We start from the raw sequence: 18834 nt of genomic DNA, 5'->3' as shown, positions 1-18834 counted from the left end.
TACCGTTTGGTATAATTACACACAATACCACTGTGCTCGTATGCCAAAGCTAAGCCACAAGTAAACAGCAATCAGCAGCATAAGTGTGAAAATTTGAGGTTATTACATTCTTTACACAAATCTAACCAAGACAATTAAATCATATTATATTTGTACCACATAAATATCATCAAAATGCTCTTCTATGGATATTTATGCTCATTTATTTATGAGGAATTGGGAAACAGCCAGCTCTTCTGTATCATCTTGTAGCTACAATCCAGGATGTAAAGCCTGTTGCTCATGCTACATCGCTATGCAGCTGAAAACTACATGCCCTACATTACAGCACATTTACAGCATTTGGCAGACGCCCTTATCCAGGGAAACTTACGTTTATCTCATTTATACAACCGAGGGTTAAGGGCTTTGCTCAGGGGCCCAGCACTGGCAATTTGCTGGACCTGGGATTCAAACTCACAGCCTTCCAACACCTTAACCACTTGCCCTTGTCCACATACATGAGCACACACTTCCCTGAAAGGTTAATATTGCTTGAAATGGTAGGGAAGAGACTAACACCCTCCCTCACTCTCAGAGAACACGTCTCTGTTGCACTCTCTGATCACAGATAACTATGATATCATTAGGATTCGTTGCACCACTCAGCGTCCTCATTGGAAAAAAAAATGTATGACCATCATATACTGGATAAACAGAATTTATAATACTACGGCAAATCATAGATTCTATATTTATAAAGAATTGGAGTATTCTTTGTGTTTAAAACTTTAGTTGTGTTCAGTGAAATGAAATACGCAACACACTAGCGGCAAAGCAGTGTAAAGGGAAACAATACCATGACCTTATCAGCAGAACTGCTAAACATAATCAGCCTGAAACAATCGCATAACTCAGAAAACACACACTCATGACTCCGCCCTTTTCATAGTGAAAGTCTGGTAGCTTCTGGTAACAGCACATTCCAGAGTCATGCTAAAATCCCCTCCACACACACACACAATAAAACAATGCTTCGCTCTCACTCCCTGCCCACAACCACCGAGTTTCATAACAATCCCATTATTCATAAATCCGAGCCGAGGAGAAAGTGCCAGGTCATGTGCAGTATGCTGCCAATCACAGGTGAAGTGTAAACAGGAGCGTAAAGCCATACCCGAGTGTGTGTGGTGCTAAGTGTCTCCCAAATGAGGATGAGGTTTCCTTTAGAGTCTGGTTCCTCTCACGGTTTCTTCCTCATACCATTTAAGGGAGTTTTTCCTTGACACAGTCACCTCAGGCTTGCTCATTGGGGATTAATACAAATAAGTTTAAAAGTAAGTCTAATATTAATCTTGAACTTTTTGTACTATATTTCTTATGTTCTGTAAAGCTGCTTTGAGACAGTGTCTGATGTTAAAAGTGCTATACAGATAAAAGTGAACTGAATTGAACTGCGAAATATTAATTGAAGAATATTTTCTTGGTTATTTTATGTACAGAGTAAAGGCACAACATATGAATTATTTTCAACCCTTAAGCTACACTATATTACCAAATGTTTTGGGACACCCCTCCAAAACATTAAATTCAGGTGTTGTGTTGGGCTCGGCCCCTTAGTTCCAGTGAAAGGAACTCTTAAATGCTTCAGTATACCGAGACAATTTCATGCTCCCATTTTTGTGGGAACAGTTTGGGGATGACCCCTTCCTGTTCCAACATGACTGCACACCAGTGCACAAACAAGGTCCATAAAGACATGGATGAGTGAGTTTGGTGTGGAGGAACTTGACTGACCTGCACAGAGACCTGACCTCAACCTGATACAACACCTTTGGGATGAATTAGAGTGGAGACTGTGAGCCAGACCTTCTCATCCAACATCAGTGCCTGACCTCACAAATGTGCTTCTAGAGGAATGGTCAAAAATTCCCATAAACAATGTCTTGGTATGCTGAAGCATAAAGAGGTCATTTAATTGGAACTAAGGGGCTGAGCCCAACCCCTAAAAAACGACACCTGAATTCAATGATTTGGAGGGGTGTCCCAAAACTTTTGCCAATATAGTGTATTTAGTATTTTAAAATTTGCAAATAATTAGTGCCATATTTCAAAAACATGACCCAAACTAACATACCATAGTACATGAAATACAGGAAGTCTCTGTGTCCTTCCTGAATGTCACCATCTTTCATAACATTTCATAACAGAGGCAGGACACAGCCTTGAACCTGATAACCTGAATTTTTTTTTCACAGACCAAGCACGGTGCACAGAGATGGACAACAAACTCACAAAAAAACATTTCAGCATCAACAGTACACATGTAAGTCTTCTTCTAGCTCCCAAAGCAGCTGTTCAGAAATCCCACATCTGGTGAGTGTTAACTAGTCATAAACATCTGACAAGAAAATGAATAAGCATACACATTGTTTTGGGTGTGTGGATGTTTGTCCATTTTTTTTCCCATTTCCAAAATATGGAACGACGGACTGCAAACGAGGGAACGGGAATTCTGCGTTACGTCCTGTGTGTCCTGACTTTACTCTGGGAGGCGGTGTTGTGAACATTTCAGCAGAACACCTCTGTGTTTTCTGTCATCTTAGCAAAAATACCACAACATTTAGAGTCTACTGACCACCACCACAACATTTAAAGTCTACTTAGTGCCTTAAAATGCACAGAAAGTGCCAAGAGCCCAGCTTTCATTCTCTACTGGTGTTTATTTTAGTGTTCAGAAGTTTTTGACAGATCTTGCTTGGTGTTTAGTGGAGATTTTTTTAGTGTTTAATGAAGTATAAACTGATCAGGCATATCATTATGACCACTGTCAGGTGAAGTGAATAAGACTGATGATCTCCTCATCATGGCACCTGTTAGTGGGTGGGATATATTAGGCAGTAAGTGAACATTTTGTCCTCAAAGTTGATGTGTTAGAAGCAGGAAAAATGGACAAGTGTAAGCATTTGAGCGAGTTTGACGAAGGGCCAAATTGCGATGGCTAGACCACTGGATCAGAGCATCTCCAAAACTGCAGCTCTTGTGGGGTGTTCCCGGTCTGCAGTGGTCAGTATCTATCAAAAGTGGTCCAAGGAAGGAACAGCGATCAAGGCTCAAGACGGTCAAGGATCACTGATGCACGTGGGGAGCGAAGGCTGGACCATGTGATCCGATCCAACAGACGAGCTACTGTTGCTCAAATTGCTGAAGAAGTTAATGCTGGTTCTGATGTCAGAATACACAGAGCAGGACGGGTCAGGGCTGTTTTGGCAGCAAAAGAGGGACCAACAAAATATTAAGCAGGTGGTCATAATGTTATACCTTATCACAGTCATGTTAATAAATCTCATTGAATAGAATTGGTAATGGAGATTGTTCAGCTGATGGAAATGTAGTCAGATTTTGTTTAGAGTTTGTTAGTGTCTTGATGGAAATCTGTATTGTTTAATGAATGCATTGTTGGAGAATGGAGGTAATAATTGGTGACTGCTGGCTTGTAATGGTGTTTGTTGGAGAATTTTGTTCATGTTTGCTTCAGCTTGGTTAGTTGTATCATTTGGCTGGAGATATAAAAGGGGAAAATGTTTATATCCTTGTGGCAACATGTCCAGCTGTAGCTGAAAACCAGGCCGTGATTGAAATGGTGATGAGACATGTTCTACATGATGCCTCACACACTTTGCAGCTTCTCTTTCTGAGAAAGCTATTTCTGGCAAACAAAGCCTGCCATTCGACTTCCAAACATCTCTCTTTTCAACATGAAAAATCCCAGAAAGACTACGAGCTGTTCGGAATCACAGACTCCAGACCACAGTTTACACTCGGCTGCACTGGATCTTGGAAAAATCATCTTCAGTTTAAGTCAGCCAAGCTGTGAAGTGTAAACTTCAGAGACAGATGCTTATTGAAGCCGTTTGAGAAACATGACTCTGGAGAGAGAAAGAGGAAAAGACCAAACAAACAGATGGGAATATAATTACAAGAAAGAAAGAAAGAAAGAAAGAAAGAAAGAAAGAAAGAAAGAAAGAAAGAAAGAAAGAAAGAAAGAAAGAAAGAAAGAAAGAAAGAAAGAAAGAAAGAAAGAAAGAAAGAAAGAAAGAAAGAAAGAAAGAAAGAAAGAAAGAAATCCGTCCATCCATCCATCCAGAAAGAATCTCGAAAGAAAGAAAAAGAAAGAAAGAATCTATCTACACTATATTGCCAAAAATATTCGCTCACCTGCCTTGACTCGCATATGAACTTAAGTGACATCCCATTCCTAATCCATAGGGTTCAATATGACGTCGGTCCACCCTTTGCAGCTATAACAGCTTCAACTCTTCTGGGAAGGCTGTCCACAAGGTTTAGGAGTGTGTTTATGGGAATTTTTGACCATTCTTCCAGAAGCACATTTGTGAGGTCACACACTGATGTTGGACGAGAAGGCCTGGCTCTCAGTCTCCGCTCTAATTCATCCCAAAGGTGTTCTATCGGGTTGAGGTCAGGACTCTGTGCAGGCCAGTCAAGTTCATCCACACCAGACTCTGTCATCCATGTCTTTATGGACCTTGCTTTGTGCACTGGTGCACAGTCATGTTGGAAGAGGAAGGGGCCAGCTCCAAACTGTTCCCACAAAGTTGGGAGCATGGAATTGTCCAAAATGTCTTGGTATGCTGAAGCATTCAGAGTTCCTTTCACTGGAACTAAGGGGCCAAGCCCAGCTCCTGAAAAACAACCCCACACCATAATCCCCCCTCCACCAAACTTTACACTTGGCACAATGCAGTCAGACAAGTACCGTTCTCCTGGCAACCGCCAAACCCAGACTCGTCCATCAGATTGCCAGATGGAGAAGCGCGATTCGTCACTCCAGAGAACGCGTCTCCACTGCTCTAGAGTCCAGTGGCGGCGTGCTTTACACCACTGCATCCGACGCTTTGCATTGCACTTGGTGATGTATGGCTTGGATGCAGCTGCTCGGCCATGGAAACCCATTCCATGAAGCTCTCTGCGCACTGTTCTTGAGATAATCTGAAGGCCACATGAAGTTTGGAGGTCTGTAACGATTGACTCTGCAGAAAGTCGGCGACCTCTTCGCACTATGCGCCTCAGCATCCGCTGACCCCGCTCCGTCAGTTTACGTGGCCTACCACTTCGTGGCTGAGTTGCTGTCGTTCCCGAACACGTCCACGTTCTTATAATACAGCTGACAGTTGACTGTGGAATATTTAGGAGCGAGGAAATTTCACGACTGGATTTGTTGCACAGGTGGCATCCTATCACAGTTCCACGCTGGAATTCACTGAGCTCCTGAGAGCGACCCATTCTTTCACAAATGTTTGTAAAAACAGTCTGCATGCCTAGGTGCTTGATTTTATACACCTGTGGCCATGGAAGTGATTGGAACACCTGATTCTGATTATTTGGATGGGTGAGCGAATACTTTTGGCAATATAGTGTATCTATCTATCTATCTATCTATCTATCTATCTATCTATCTATCTATCTATCTATCTATCTAAGAAAGTGTTATAGAAAGTGAGAGAAAGAAAAAAGAAAGAACGAAAGAAAGACAGACAGACAGACAGACAGACAAAGAACAAAAGAAAGAAAGACAGAAAGAAAGAATCTATCTATCTATCTATCTATCTATCTATTTAAGAAAGTGTTAGAGAAAGTGAGAGAAAGAAAAAAGAAAGAATGAAAGAACAAAAGAAAGACAGACAGAAAGAAAGAAAGACAGACAGAAAGAAAGAATGAAAGACAGACAGACAGACACACAGACAGAAAGAATCTATCTATCTATCTATCTATCTATCTATCTATCTATCTATCTATCTAAGAAAGTGTTAGAGAAAGTGAGAGAAAGAAAAAGGAAAGAACAAATGAAAGACAGACAGACAGACAGACAGAAAGAAAGAACGAAAGACAGACAGACAGACACAATAGAGACACACAATGACTTCTACACCCCTAGCATGCTAGTCTGGGTTAGAGTCTGGAGAAAGAGTGAGATGAGACAGCAAAAAACAGAAAGCTGGAGAGAAATGGAAAAATTAATCATCTCAGAAAGAGAGAGACAGAGAGAGAGAGAGAAAGAGAGAGAGAGAGAAAGACAGGATGAGAGAAAGGAAAGAGAGAGAAGCTCCCAGCAGGAGTTAGCGTTGGTCATTCATCTTCCTGTGCTCGTCTCTCAACAGCTGAACCGAATCCAGGTCAAGCGTGAACTGCAACCTACAGTCATTTCCACACTCAGAATTCCACCACCTTTTATTCCAACATCCTCCATTTTCAAAGTAGATAAATATTTGGATTAGGTTTTAATCCTGAACAAGTCACAATGTGTTGCTTTTCCTGTAGGTTCAGTACACCATGGCAAAGGTTACTCCATGATACCAAACAACTTCATCCTTCATCCTTCTGATTCCGTTTGATTTTTAACACCAAATTCCTGAATTAAATGTTGATGTGGTGTCGAGAAGGCTACAGACAGATCCGCTATTATATGATTGCTATCATATGAGCCTATTCATGGTAAAGTTCCAAAAAAACACACACACAAATATTTATATCTTCAAAATAAATAGTGATATCATTATCTTTATCACTTTTATTCTGTTTTAATATTTCTGTAAAGCTGATTTGTGACAATGCCCATCATTAAAATCGCCACAGCAACAACATTAAATTGAACTGAATTGAATTAAAGAATCAAAATCAAAGCATACAGTGGATATCCACTGATATACCCCGACCAGGCATAACATTATGACCACCTTGCCTAATATTGTTGTGTTGGTTCTCCTTTTGCTGCTAAAACAGTAGCTCGTCTGTTGGATCGGATCACACGGGCCAGCCTTCGCTCCCCACATGCATCAAAGAGCCTTGACCGCCCATGACCCTGTCACTGGTTCACCACTCTTCCTTCCTTGGACCACTTTTAATAGATACTGACCACTGCAGACCGGGAACACCGCACAAGAGCTGCAGTTTTGGAGATGCTCTGATCCAGTGGTCTAGCCATCACAATTCAGCCCTTTGTCAAACTCACTCAAATCCTTACTCTTGTCCATTTTTCCTGCTTCTAACATCAACTTTGAGGACAAAATGTTCACAAACTTGTTCAGAATAAAATACGGAGAACTTTAGGCTGTTTGCAGCGTGAGCGGCCATGTCGATTTCCGTAAACATAAAAGAAGCTAAACAACTTATAGTTAGCTTTTAAATACTAGCTCGTTTATTGTAGTGCTTTTGCTAAAAAAATTACTTCCTTTTCTGTTTATTTTATCTTTTGGTATGTTTAATCAGAAAAGGCATCACAGAGACTCATTTGACTTGGCTTGATGTATAAGTAACATACTGATGCTGCTGAAAAGATTTTTTTTAATGAGCAGATTTTCCCTGAGTTCTGAGACACAGCGAGAGAAAATCTCAATTATTTATCTTTTCAGGCAGTAAACCAGACACTCTCTTTCATCTAGCTGTAACACACAATGTTACAGCTATGCACACACACACACACACACACACACACAAGCACATCATTCACAGCTCCGGTAATGAACACGCTGGAGCTTCATGGCCTGGAGCAGTCTCTGAACCGCAGCACACTCAGACTATTGCACGTAGCTGGAACAACCTCTCGTATTACTGTAAGAGCAGCAGTTTTATGAGCTTTTATGATCAATGCGTCTGATAGCAGAAACACAGAAAAGAAACTTCTTCCACGACTTAAAGCTGCCGTATGTGATTTTATATAACTGAATTTATAAAGCGATAGATATAAGTAAAATACTTTTCTGGCATTTGGCAGACGCCCTTATTCAGAGCGACTTACATTTTATCTCATTTTATACAACTGAGGGTTAAAGGCCTTGCTCAGGGGCCCAGCAGTGGCACCTTGGTGGACCTGGGAAACTCACAACCTTCTGATCAGTAGTCCAACACCTTAACCACTAAGCTACCACATACCCCTATAGAGCCATACAATAGTGTCCACACTGAACAACAAGAAGTGCACTTATCTATCTATCTATCTATCTATCTATCTATCTATCTATCTATCTATCTATCTATCTATCTATCTAACCGTCCATCCATCCATCCATCCATCCATCCATCCACCCTTCCTATCTATCTATCTATCTATCTATCTATCTATCTATCTATCTATCTATCTATCTATCTATCTATCTATCTATCCATCCATCCCTCTGTCCACCCACCCTTCCTATCTATCTATCTATCAATCAAAAAAAGGAAATTGGATGCTTCTCTAAGATTTGTGTACATAGAGGAAAAGGGGTGGGGCTACCAGTCCCGAGAAAACTAATCTATTTCAGAGTGATAGCAGTGTGATAACTGTGCTGTGTATTGATGATTTGGATTATATTAAATGTTTTATTCCTGACATATGCTAGGAAATGACCCCGAATTCTCTTCCTCCTATATTTTTCTGGGAGAAAATATCCATTTCGCCTCTACATCTCGCCTCATCCTATCGTTTATTTGCATTTAAACTGTAAATGTGATTAATGCCTAGGTTCCGTGAAGTCTCAGCATTTAGCACTGAAAGCTCATCTATTCCACCAGCATCTGGGCATCAATAACAATAAAGCTTGATGAAGAGAAAGGGCTTGAAGAGCCTGCAGCAGTGCGAGTCCTCATACCACCATCATAAATAAACAAGACAGGAAGCAAATACACTATGACAATGGGAGAAGTACATTAGGAAGCACTGGGAGTTTGAGAGCTATACTTGCAATCAGCAAAACTGTTTCATATAATCAGTGATGTAAATCTGTCTCACGCAAATGAATAATTGAACAGCAGTTCTCGGAAATCTGTTTAATCGATCAAAACCGCCATTTAAGGGTCAGAAAATTATACACCACAGCTGAGATGGAGAAGATGGGACTGATGTAGCTTACAGGTTAAAGTTCAGTTTAGTGACTAGGTTTTTCCCAGTAAACCCATGTTACATTCAACCGGAGGAATGGAAATCCACTCACAGGGACATTGCTCATAATCACACCCTTCTGTGTTTATAATCACTTATAATCATACTCTCCAGTGTCACCCAAATGAGGACGAGGTTCCCTTTTGAGTCAAAGTTGTGACTTGCCCCTATTAGGCTAGGTAAAAACAGGAAATACAAATTCTAATTTCCCTGAGTGTCTAAGAGTTTCATAACCATATATTCATTTTTAACTTTATGTGATGTTCTGAATACATTATATACTGTATACAGACTGCCCTATAATGGAAATAAAAATGTAAAACTAGAATATAAAAATATTAAAAATACAATTTAAATAAAAATGTAAATCTAGAATATAAAAATATAAGAAATACAATTTAAATAAAACGTAAAACTAGAATATAAAAATATAAGAAAAAAATTTAAATAAAAATGTAAAACTAGAATCTAAAAATATAAGAAATACAGTTTAAATAAAAATGTAAATCTAGAATATAAAAATATAAGAAATACAAATTAAATAAAAATGTAAAATTAGAATATAAAAATATAAGAAATACAAATTAAATAAAAATGTAAAATTAGAATATAAAAATATAAGAAAAACGATTTAAATAAAAATGTAAAACTAGAATATAAAAATATAAGAAATACAATTTAAATAAAAATGTAAAACTAGAATATAAAAATATAAGAAATACAATTTAAATAAAAATGTAAAACTAGAATATAAAAATATAAGAAATACAATTTAAATAAAAATGTAAAATTAGAATATAAAAATATAAGAATATCAAGTATAAAAAGGGCATCAGAATATAATACAAAAAATATATATAAAATAGACTATAAATTATATAATATATAAAAATAAAAAATAGAATAAAAATAAAAAACAATAGAGTAGATATGAATGGAATAATCTAAGGGCTTTTAAGTGTTTAACGTGACGTCTTTCCATTTTCACTGCACTTAAAACGTAGAAGCAAAAAGAGTTTTTTAATATTTAAGTTAGGACAGCTTAGTATCCTGAAGCTATCTCTCTTATCGGAAAACACACACAAAAAAATACACAACCTTTAATGACTATAGAAGTACTCTTCTTCTTTTTTGTTATTATAAAAGAGTAAACTGACTGAACCTAGTTTCCTAAAAACGAGTAAATTACAGAACAAGCTCCAGAGCCCTGTCATTTTAAACAGTACCGTTAATCAGGCCTGGGCATGGGTTAGGTCCACACTTATGCTCACTTGAAACAACCTCCAGAATACCAACAGCAAAGTGAAGACAAAACCTGGGCTTAAAAACAGACACAGAGTCGTCCCATAATAATGCTCCAGGGTTCCAGGATCTCTGCAGACGCTAATAAGCAGTGTTTCAGGTAATCTCAGTGTGTTGGTGTGAGAGAGAATATTCATTACACAGGGAAGTGGGAGATGCCACTGAGGAGCTCTAATGAACACGACTGGGTAAAGGTTCAACAAGCTGACATCGAGGCATAGGTGTGGTTTTACCCATGTGTTTACTACATATTTAAAATATGTTCTTATTGGAAAAAACTACAGTGGAACCTCGGCATGCGAATGCCCTCCCTGACAAATTATCGCCTTAGGAATTGAAATTTTGCAAGAAATTTGCATCGGCATACGGAGCATTTTCGGCATAGGAACGATTGAACCAAACACCGGCTAAGTTGCGCGTACATCCGGGAGCCGTTCAAAAGATGTTAGCGTCAGTGGAACGCCAAGCACTTCCATTTTAATATACTGATTCTGAAATAGATAGATAGATAGATAGATAGATAGATAGATAGATAGATAGATAGATAGATAGATAGATAGATAGATAGATAGATAGATAGATAGATAGATAGATAGATAGATAGATAGATAGATAGATGGACATATAGATAGATATATGGATGGATGGATGGATGGATTGATTAGACAGACAGACGGACGGATGGACGGACGGATGGATAGATACTGCACACAGGACCCACATCCTTTTCCTATTAGATAAAGGGTTTGAAGGTGATTAACTGAATAACAAGCAGTGATTTGAAAGAAGCTAAAATCTGTTAAACATTTGGATTCAAGCACTTAATGTGTCAGAAATTCTCCACCAACACTTTATAAATAGAAAAGCACAGCTTGTGACATTTACATTTATTCATGGGGCAAACACGCTCATCCGAAGAGGCTTACAAGTGACGCAGAATTCAATCAGAGACACAGAGCCGGTAAAGGAGCTGACACTTACAAGTGCTGCAGGAGTGAATTTACCCCAAATTACCAGCAACAAGTCTGATAAAGAACACACACACACACTATCATGTGCACATGCACACACCACGCATGCACACACACACACACACAAATGTCTGTGTGGGTGGCCACCCAGATGTACACACAGACACACACATATATTACATATACTTTACACAATGTGTGTATGCATACATACACACACACGCACACACAAACACACACACAGACATATACACACGTACACATGCATAAACACACACACACATATACCTGGCCACTCAGACACTTAACATATATATATATATACATACACATATACGCTTAACACATGCATACCCGCACGTGTACACACATATACAACATATACACGCACATACACATGTATACACACAAACACACACACATGCATAAGCACACATGCCCACATACACACACACACACTCAGAGACACCTAGAGACACCAACAGAAATGCTAGTACTCACAGTATAACAGTCTGATCCTAGCCAGCTTGCTAGCTAACCCAGCTACTGGTTTTAATTACACAACTTTCCTAAAAAAAAATAGCTAGCTTGCTAGAAAAGAAAGAAGGGTTCTGTTCTCCAAGCTAAATGGTTAGCTGGTTTTAACTTCACTAATGTTCCTCAGCTATCATAATGTGGAGTTTAGTCAGTTTAGTCAAGAGTTGAAGCTGTTATAGCTGCAAAGAGCGGGACGACTCCATATTACATTCATGTGCATATAAAGTTAGATGTCCCAACACTTTTGACAATAGTGTAACTCCAATGCTGACTGCAAGAACTTTCAAGCAGAACCTTTCCTTATAGTCTCCTGCAAACTTCTCTGTTTTAAATGGTTTACTGGCAAATGAGTTCTTACATTCGAGAGGAAAAATAACAGTAGTGCTGGAAATGTTAGTACTGGCTGATGTATTCTGCTGCTATTCCTGTCTCGCTGTCTCTCTCAATAGAATAGACAGTAACAGTAAGACATGCTAAAGCTGGCAGAAATGAGGTCTTCTCCTGCTCCAGTCCCAGAGCTAATCACATGCAATGTGGGTCACAGCAGGAGAACCTACACGCAGCGTTTCTCATCGGTATCCAGACAGCTGCATGGACAATGACGTCTTATACATTTTAACAACAATATCATTTAGTTACGTTGAAGAATTCTTAGCATGCCTGTTTTGTATTCGGTTAGCGTGTTCCATCCTCTATTACACAACACCGCTGTAGAATGCTTGATTCTGATTGGTCAGGAGGTGATGATGCATTTTGCTTAGCACTGAATGCTTGAAGCTGATTGGTCGGAGGGTGTGAATTATTTTCGTATAACAGCACGCGTAGTAACGTGGACGCTAATAGCAACATTTTTGAAATTTGATATGATGAAAATGTTTTAACGTTATTCACGGTGTGAAGTCGTAATAGTACATTATACACAGTGCTTTCCTAATCAATTTGATATGGACATTCTAGAAAATTCTGACGGACAGATGGACACACTGAAAACGGCATATAGATGGATGGATGGATGGATGGATAGAGATAGACGGACTGTTGAATGGAAGAATAGATAGATAGATAGATAGACAGACAGACAGACAGACAGACAGACAGACAGACAGACAGACAGACAGACAGATAGATAGATAGATAGATAGATAGATAGATAGATAGATAGATAGATAGATAGATAGATAGAGATGGACTGTTGAATGGACAGATGGACGGATGAACATATAGATGGATGGATGCATGGATGCATGGATGGATGGATGGATGGATGGATGGATAGATAGATAGATAGATAGATAGATAGATAGATAGATAGATAGATAGATAGATAGATAGATGGATGGATGGATGGATGGATGGATGGATGGATGGATGGATACTCCACACAGGACCCACATCCTTTTCCTATTAGATTCTATGCTTTAAAGTGCTTTAAGGTAATTAACAGAATAACACGCAGTGATTTGAAAGAAGCTAAAACAAAATTCGAGAAATATGTAGTGGCCCAAAGCACGCAAATGTAGCTATATCACGAGTATCAGCCTCTCAAAGTATAAAATCACTGCTCTGTATTCAGGAGTTTCAACTTAAAAGTAATAAAAGCAATAGAAGTGATGAAACGCCTCAGATGATGAATGAAGATGTTGAACCTTCTCCAAGTTCACTGAAGATTCCTGAACTCACTGCTAATCAAAGCTGGATGATGGAACACCTTCATAAACACTCCGTGAGGGTGGCGTCAGCGTGGCATGTGACAGCGGTTATTTCTGGAATGCAGCTGGTCTTCATTACTTGACGGAAAGAGGTTTGTTATAGGCCACTTTACAACATCCCATTTCCATGTTCCTTCCCAGGTTCCCAGTGGTGTAGTGTGTTGAACACACACTTAAAGCCCAGTGAAGCTCCAGTGTCAAGTGATGAAAAAATAAATGGATGAATATGTGTATTACATTATTATTATTATTATTATTATTATTATTATTATTATTATTATTATTATGTAATTGCCATATTGTCATATTTTCTCAGCGCTAATCACCTTGTCTCATCCCAGATGAAGATATTAATGCATCTCACACATTTTCCCTGAGTGAAAACGCACCACAGCAGAGAAACAAATAAAACCACACAGCAATGTTTCCTCATCAGGGATATCCATGTGAGCGCTGATCATTTGCAAACAATTTACATCAACACTTTATGAGATGCACCTTGTTCTTGCCAATAAAATATCTTCAGCAAACCCTGTCAGACCTGTTGTGGCGTCAGATACAAACAAAAACAAATGGTGTGTTTACTTATTCACACAGTACAACAGCCGATGCTCATGCTGAAGCTAGTGTAGCTGATGGTGTTAAAAGTAAACAGAGAAAAATACCTCACATTAAAAATCAAGCTAGTGTAGCTAACTGTGTAAAAAGTAAACAGAGCACAAAAACTTATGCTTGAGAGCAAGCTAGTGAAACTAATGGTGTAAAAAGTAAATAAGGCAAAAAAATCTTACACTTGATAGAAAGCTAGTATAGCTAACGGAGTAAAAAGTAAACAGAGAAAAATACCTCACACTAAAAGTCAAGCTAGTGTCGCTAAAAGTAAATGAGGCACAAAATCTTACACTTGACAGAAAGCTAGTGCAGCTAACTGCATAAAAAAAGTAGACAGAGTACAGCAACTCTCACTCAAAGCCAAGCTAGTGTAGCTAACGGTGTGAAAAGTAACCAGAGTACACCATCTCACACTTATACTGAAGCTAGTGTAGCTAACAGTGTGAAAAGTAAACAGAGTACACCATCTCACACTTATACTGAAGCTAGTGTAGCTAACGGTGTGAAAAGTAAACAAAGTACACCATCTCACACAAATATATTGAAGCTAGTGTAGCCAACGGTGTGAAAAGTAAATGAGGCGTAAAAAAGACTTGAGACAAAGCTAGTGTAGCTAATGGTGTAAAAAATAAATAGAGTACAACACTTCACACACAGAGTCAAGCTAGTGTAGCTAACGGTGTGAAAAGTAAACAGAGTACAACATCTTACACTTATACTGAAGCTAGTGTAGCTAACTAATCTAGCCATGGGGGGTCACAATACAGTGACTTCTGTGCCGGTCCCAAGCCCGGATAAATAGAGAGGGTTGCATCAGGAAGGGCATCCGGCGTAAAACATTGCCAAATGGGAAAGGTGTACAAGACAGTGGTGAGACCGGCCATGCTGTATGGTTTAGAGACAGTGTCACTGAGGAAGAGACAGGAGTCAGAGCTGGAGGTAGCAGAGCTGAAGATGTTAAGGTTCTCTTTGGGAGTGACAAGGTTGGACAGGATTAGGAACGAGTACATCAGAGGGACAGCTCATGTTGGACGTTTGGGGGACAAAGTTAGGGAGGCCAGATTAAGATGGTTTGGACATGTCCAGAGGAGGGAGAGTGAGTATATCGGTAGGAGAATGTTGGACATGGAGCTGCCAGGCAGGAGGCAAAGAGGAAGGCCAAAGAGGAGGTATATGGATGGAATAAATGAAGATATGAAGCTAGTGGGTGCAAGTGTTGAGGATGCAGAAGATAGGGATAGGTGGAGAGAGATGATTCGCTGTGGAGACCCCTGAAGGGAAAAGCCAAAAGAAGAAGAAGAGAGAAGAAGATAGTGTAGCTAACTATGTGAAAAGTAAACAGAGTACACTCAAAGTCAAGCTAGTGTAGCTAACAGTTAATGACGCATATCTTACATGTGAGAGAAAGCTAGTGTAGCTAATGGTGTAAAAAATAAACAGTGTACAACACCTCACACTCAAAGTCAAGCTAGTGTAGCTAACTGTGTAAAAAGTAAACATAGCAGAGTATGCTCACACTCAAAGTCAAGCTAGCATAGCTAATGGTTTATAAAGTGAACACATCACAACACCTGACTCATACTGAAGTGAAGCTAGTGTAGCTAACTGTGTAAAAAGTAAACACAGCACAACACGTCAGACTAAAGATCATGACTGTGTAGCTACCAGTGTGAAAAATAAACATAAAAAACACCACGCACTCATGCTGTAGCTAGTGTAGCTAAAAATATCAAATGTAAATGTCTTACAGTCGCGCAAGCTAATCGTGTAATGGGCTGATCAATACAAAACCGAGACAATTACACGGCAACATGGAAGAGGAATTTGAATGTATTTGTGATCTGTGACGTATTTCCTGCACTCAGCAGTGGAAGTCACTCGCTCATTAGAGGAGGAGGAAGCAGACAAAATCCTGCTAGTGCTGAAAGATAAACCTTTCATCCCAGGAGTGAGGGCTGTGTTTGAAGCTATATGTGAAGCCTGAAATGGAGCTGGTGTCTCAAATGCTGAGGTCTTTACTTTACTTTACCTTAAAATACCGCGGTCAAAATACAAACCATTTGAAAAATTCACTGCAATTTAGTGGAAGACTATGGACAAAAAAGAAGTTTGTTTTTGATGTGATTAATACAGACGAGACACATATTATACATCCAACAACATGAGCTAAGAAGAAAAAAGTTTCAGCAGGATTAATCACAATTAACAAAAAACAATGCAGCCCCGCCTCAATTCATCCAATTGAGCTAAACCATCCCCTTTACTGAAAAAATAATATCCAAAAATATCACTAACCCCAACAAACATCACTAACAGCTGATGAACCTCAGTGACGTCCTTCAACTATGAAAAAATGACCAAGTCAAGAAGCCATAAAAGAAAGCAAACCAAAAATAACTTAACTTGTGGTCACTGAATAATTCCTGAAATGTCTATCCCCATACATTTCCAGAGGAAAATACCAAAAGACAACATAGAAAAGTATGTTGTCTTTATTTTTCACATATACATTAAAGCACAGTGAAATTCTTTCTTCACATATCCCATCCTTGGGGGTTGGGGTCAGAGCACATGGTCAGCACCTCTAGAGCAGGGAGAGGTTAAGAGCCTTGCTCAAGGGCCCAATGGTGGCAGCTTGGCGGTGCTGGGGCTTGAACCCCGATCAACAACCCAGAGCCTTAACTACTTGATCTACCACCTCCCAGGTAGAGCGAATCTGCTAGTCTAAAATACACAATGACCCACAAAAAGACTAAACTAACCGCAGGAAAAGTCAAAACTAATCCATGTGAAACAGCCGAACATTACTGCAGGGGTTACCCAATAACTATTATAATAAATTTGACTAATCCCCAAACAAACAGCTAATCATAAAATACTGACTACCTCCCTGCCCTCTAGAAAAAGCTTAATAACCACCAACAAACTTCACCTCACACAGTATACCATGCCATAATATACTCTAATCTCCATGATATTAACAAAGCCTGACCTACCATTTAACTACTCCAGAAATGTCCCAAACATCCATTGAGTCGTCCTTAGTAACCACGTGAGAGATGGAAATCCACACTTGATGAGATGTTAGTCCATCAAAGAGCACTACACACATGTTCATACACCGATTCCCACCTGGGGGCAATTTACAGTTAATCCACTCCACCTACGAGCATGTTGTAGGATGTGGGGGGGAAACGTGAGAACCCAGGGAAAACCCCTACGGAGACAGGGAGAACATGTGAAACCCGAGCTCAGGTTCGAACCTGAGGCTGAGGAGCTGTGAGAGAACAACAGTACCATCATGTTACCCAAACTATCATGAGCTATTAAAGCTGACTAAATCTATCAACAAACAAATCCTGATCAATCTCCGATAACTCAAGCCAGAAGCGACACACAAGCCAAATAAACTCCAAACATGCTTAACCTCTGCAGGGGTAAAGCTGAAGATCTGGTTAGACCAGACCAGAGGCTAGAGCCGGTCATGCAAATCTCAGTGCGGTTGTTTAAGTTGGTGCTTTTGCATAGCCGTGGGAATGCAACGGGTTATTCAGCACAAATCTGTAGAATCTGCTGATCCGCTTGTGTGCCGAGACCGAGCGGCTTCTCACCTAGCACGTTCATATCAGAGCAAACATCCAGTCCAGGGTTTCTGTATATCTCTAGCTTTCTCTCTGTTAAGATTTATCAATTGAAAACCATTTTTTTTATTATCCAATGGTAAAAGATCAGATATATACTGTACATCTACTTTGTTTATTCCACAATGCACCATCTAAAAGCTCCAGATGTCAGAGCCACACAAGCTGTCAAGAAAGAAAGAAAGAAAGAAAGAAAGAAAGAAAGAAAGAAAGAAAAGCACATGTGCTTCTTTTTCCGTCATAACTGCAAAAGGAAATTGATGGCATGTTTTCTGCACTCAGTGAATCAGATAACTTACCTGCATTGGTTTAATCTGATCTAAAAGATCTCTCTCCCTGGGCTTTTAAATCAAACACGCAGAGAGAGAGAGAGAGAGAGAGAGCGTGCAAAGGCTCAGTTATGACGTTCACAGCTGAGAACAAGTTTGCCTTCATCACTAAAGCAGCACAGGGAACTGGACATCATGGATATGGACACATGAAGAAGATCTGAGGATCTGCTGACCTTCACCATCTGGCACAACATGCAGCAGGGGTGAATGCAGTGTGTGTGTGTGTGTGTGTGTGTGTGTAAGAGAGAGCGAAAGGTATTGAAGCGGCAACTTTACCTTCAGAGAGCTCGAGCTCGAGCTCGGCCAGCTTCTCGCGCACCTCCGCCGGGAGGCTCGGCTCCACCATCATCATCATCATCATCAAGCCGCTCGAGTTGCGCTCGGCCATGGCTGTGTCCGGTGCGTGTCTTTTTTTTTTTTTTTAGACCCGATTGGAGGTGCAAATCACGGAGAGCTGGGTGGGCGGTGTTTATCGCATACGGCACGAATGCATAGGCGAGTTTTAAAATCCACTCTGGACTGAAGCACGGAGGTCGTCCTCAACGCTTTAATTCCGTTTAACTCCTCAGCACGCCGCCATTCGGCGTTACATTACAGCGGCACCGGCAAGCAGCAGCTCCAGCTCCAGCTCCGGACTGACTGGGCGCAGCGCGGGCACGGCGCGCTCACGAGGCCCCCGCGCGCGCGCTCCCGAGCTTGTAGCACGCGCCCTCTCTGCGCACAGCGCCTCACCGCTTTCACACACCTTCTGAGAACAGCGTTAGCTCCCACTATCGACACTTTACAGCATATTATACATTTTATACAATAAAC

The 18834-nt window shown here is 40.0% G+C and overlaps 1 protein-coding gene across 5 annotated transcripts in view; it reads right to left on the bottom strand.

Annotated features, from left to right (window-relative positions):
• dip2a (disco-interacting protein 2 homolog A) overlaps positions 1 to 18706 on the bottom strand; it is a 143296-nt gene extending 124590 nt beyond the window's left edge. For 3 of the 5 annotated variants that reach the window (XM_058391403.1, XM_058391404.1, XM_058391406.1), the window contains exon 1: positions 18298 to 18704. In XM_058391403.1, the coding sequence (XP_058247386.1) occupies positions 18298 to 18409 (112 nt within the window). In that variant the 5' untranslated portion in view covers positions 18410 to 18704. Of the gene's footprint in view, positions 1 to 18297 lie in introns of all 5 variants that reach the window. The other 2 variants (XR_009204700.1, XM_058391405.1) reach the window with 2 other exon arrangements.
• Between the last annotated feature and the right edge of the window lie 128 nt (positions 18707 to 18834).

This window comes from Hemibagrus wyckioides, linkage group LG06 (genome assembly GCF_019097595.1).
Source record: "Hemibagrus wyckioides isolate EC202008001 linkage group LG06, SWU_Hwy_1.0, whole genome shotgun sequence".
Taxonomy (NCBI): Eukaryota; Metazoa; Chordata; class Actinopteri; order Siluriformes; family Bagridae; genus Hemibagrus; species Hemibagrus wyckioides.
This window is presented reverse-complemented; position numbering and strand designations above follow the sequence as displayed.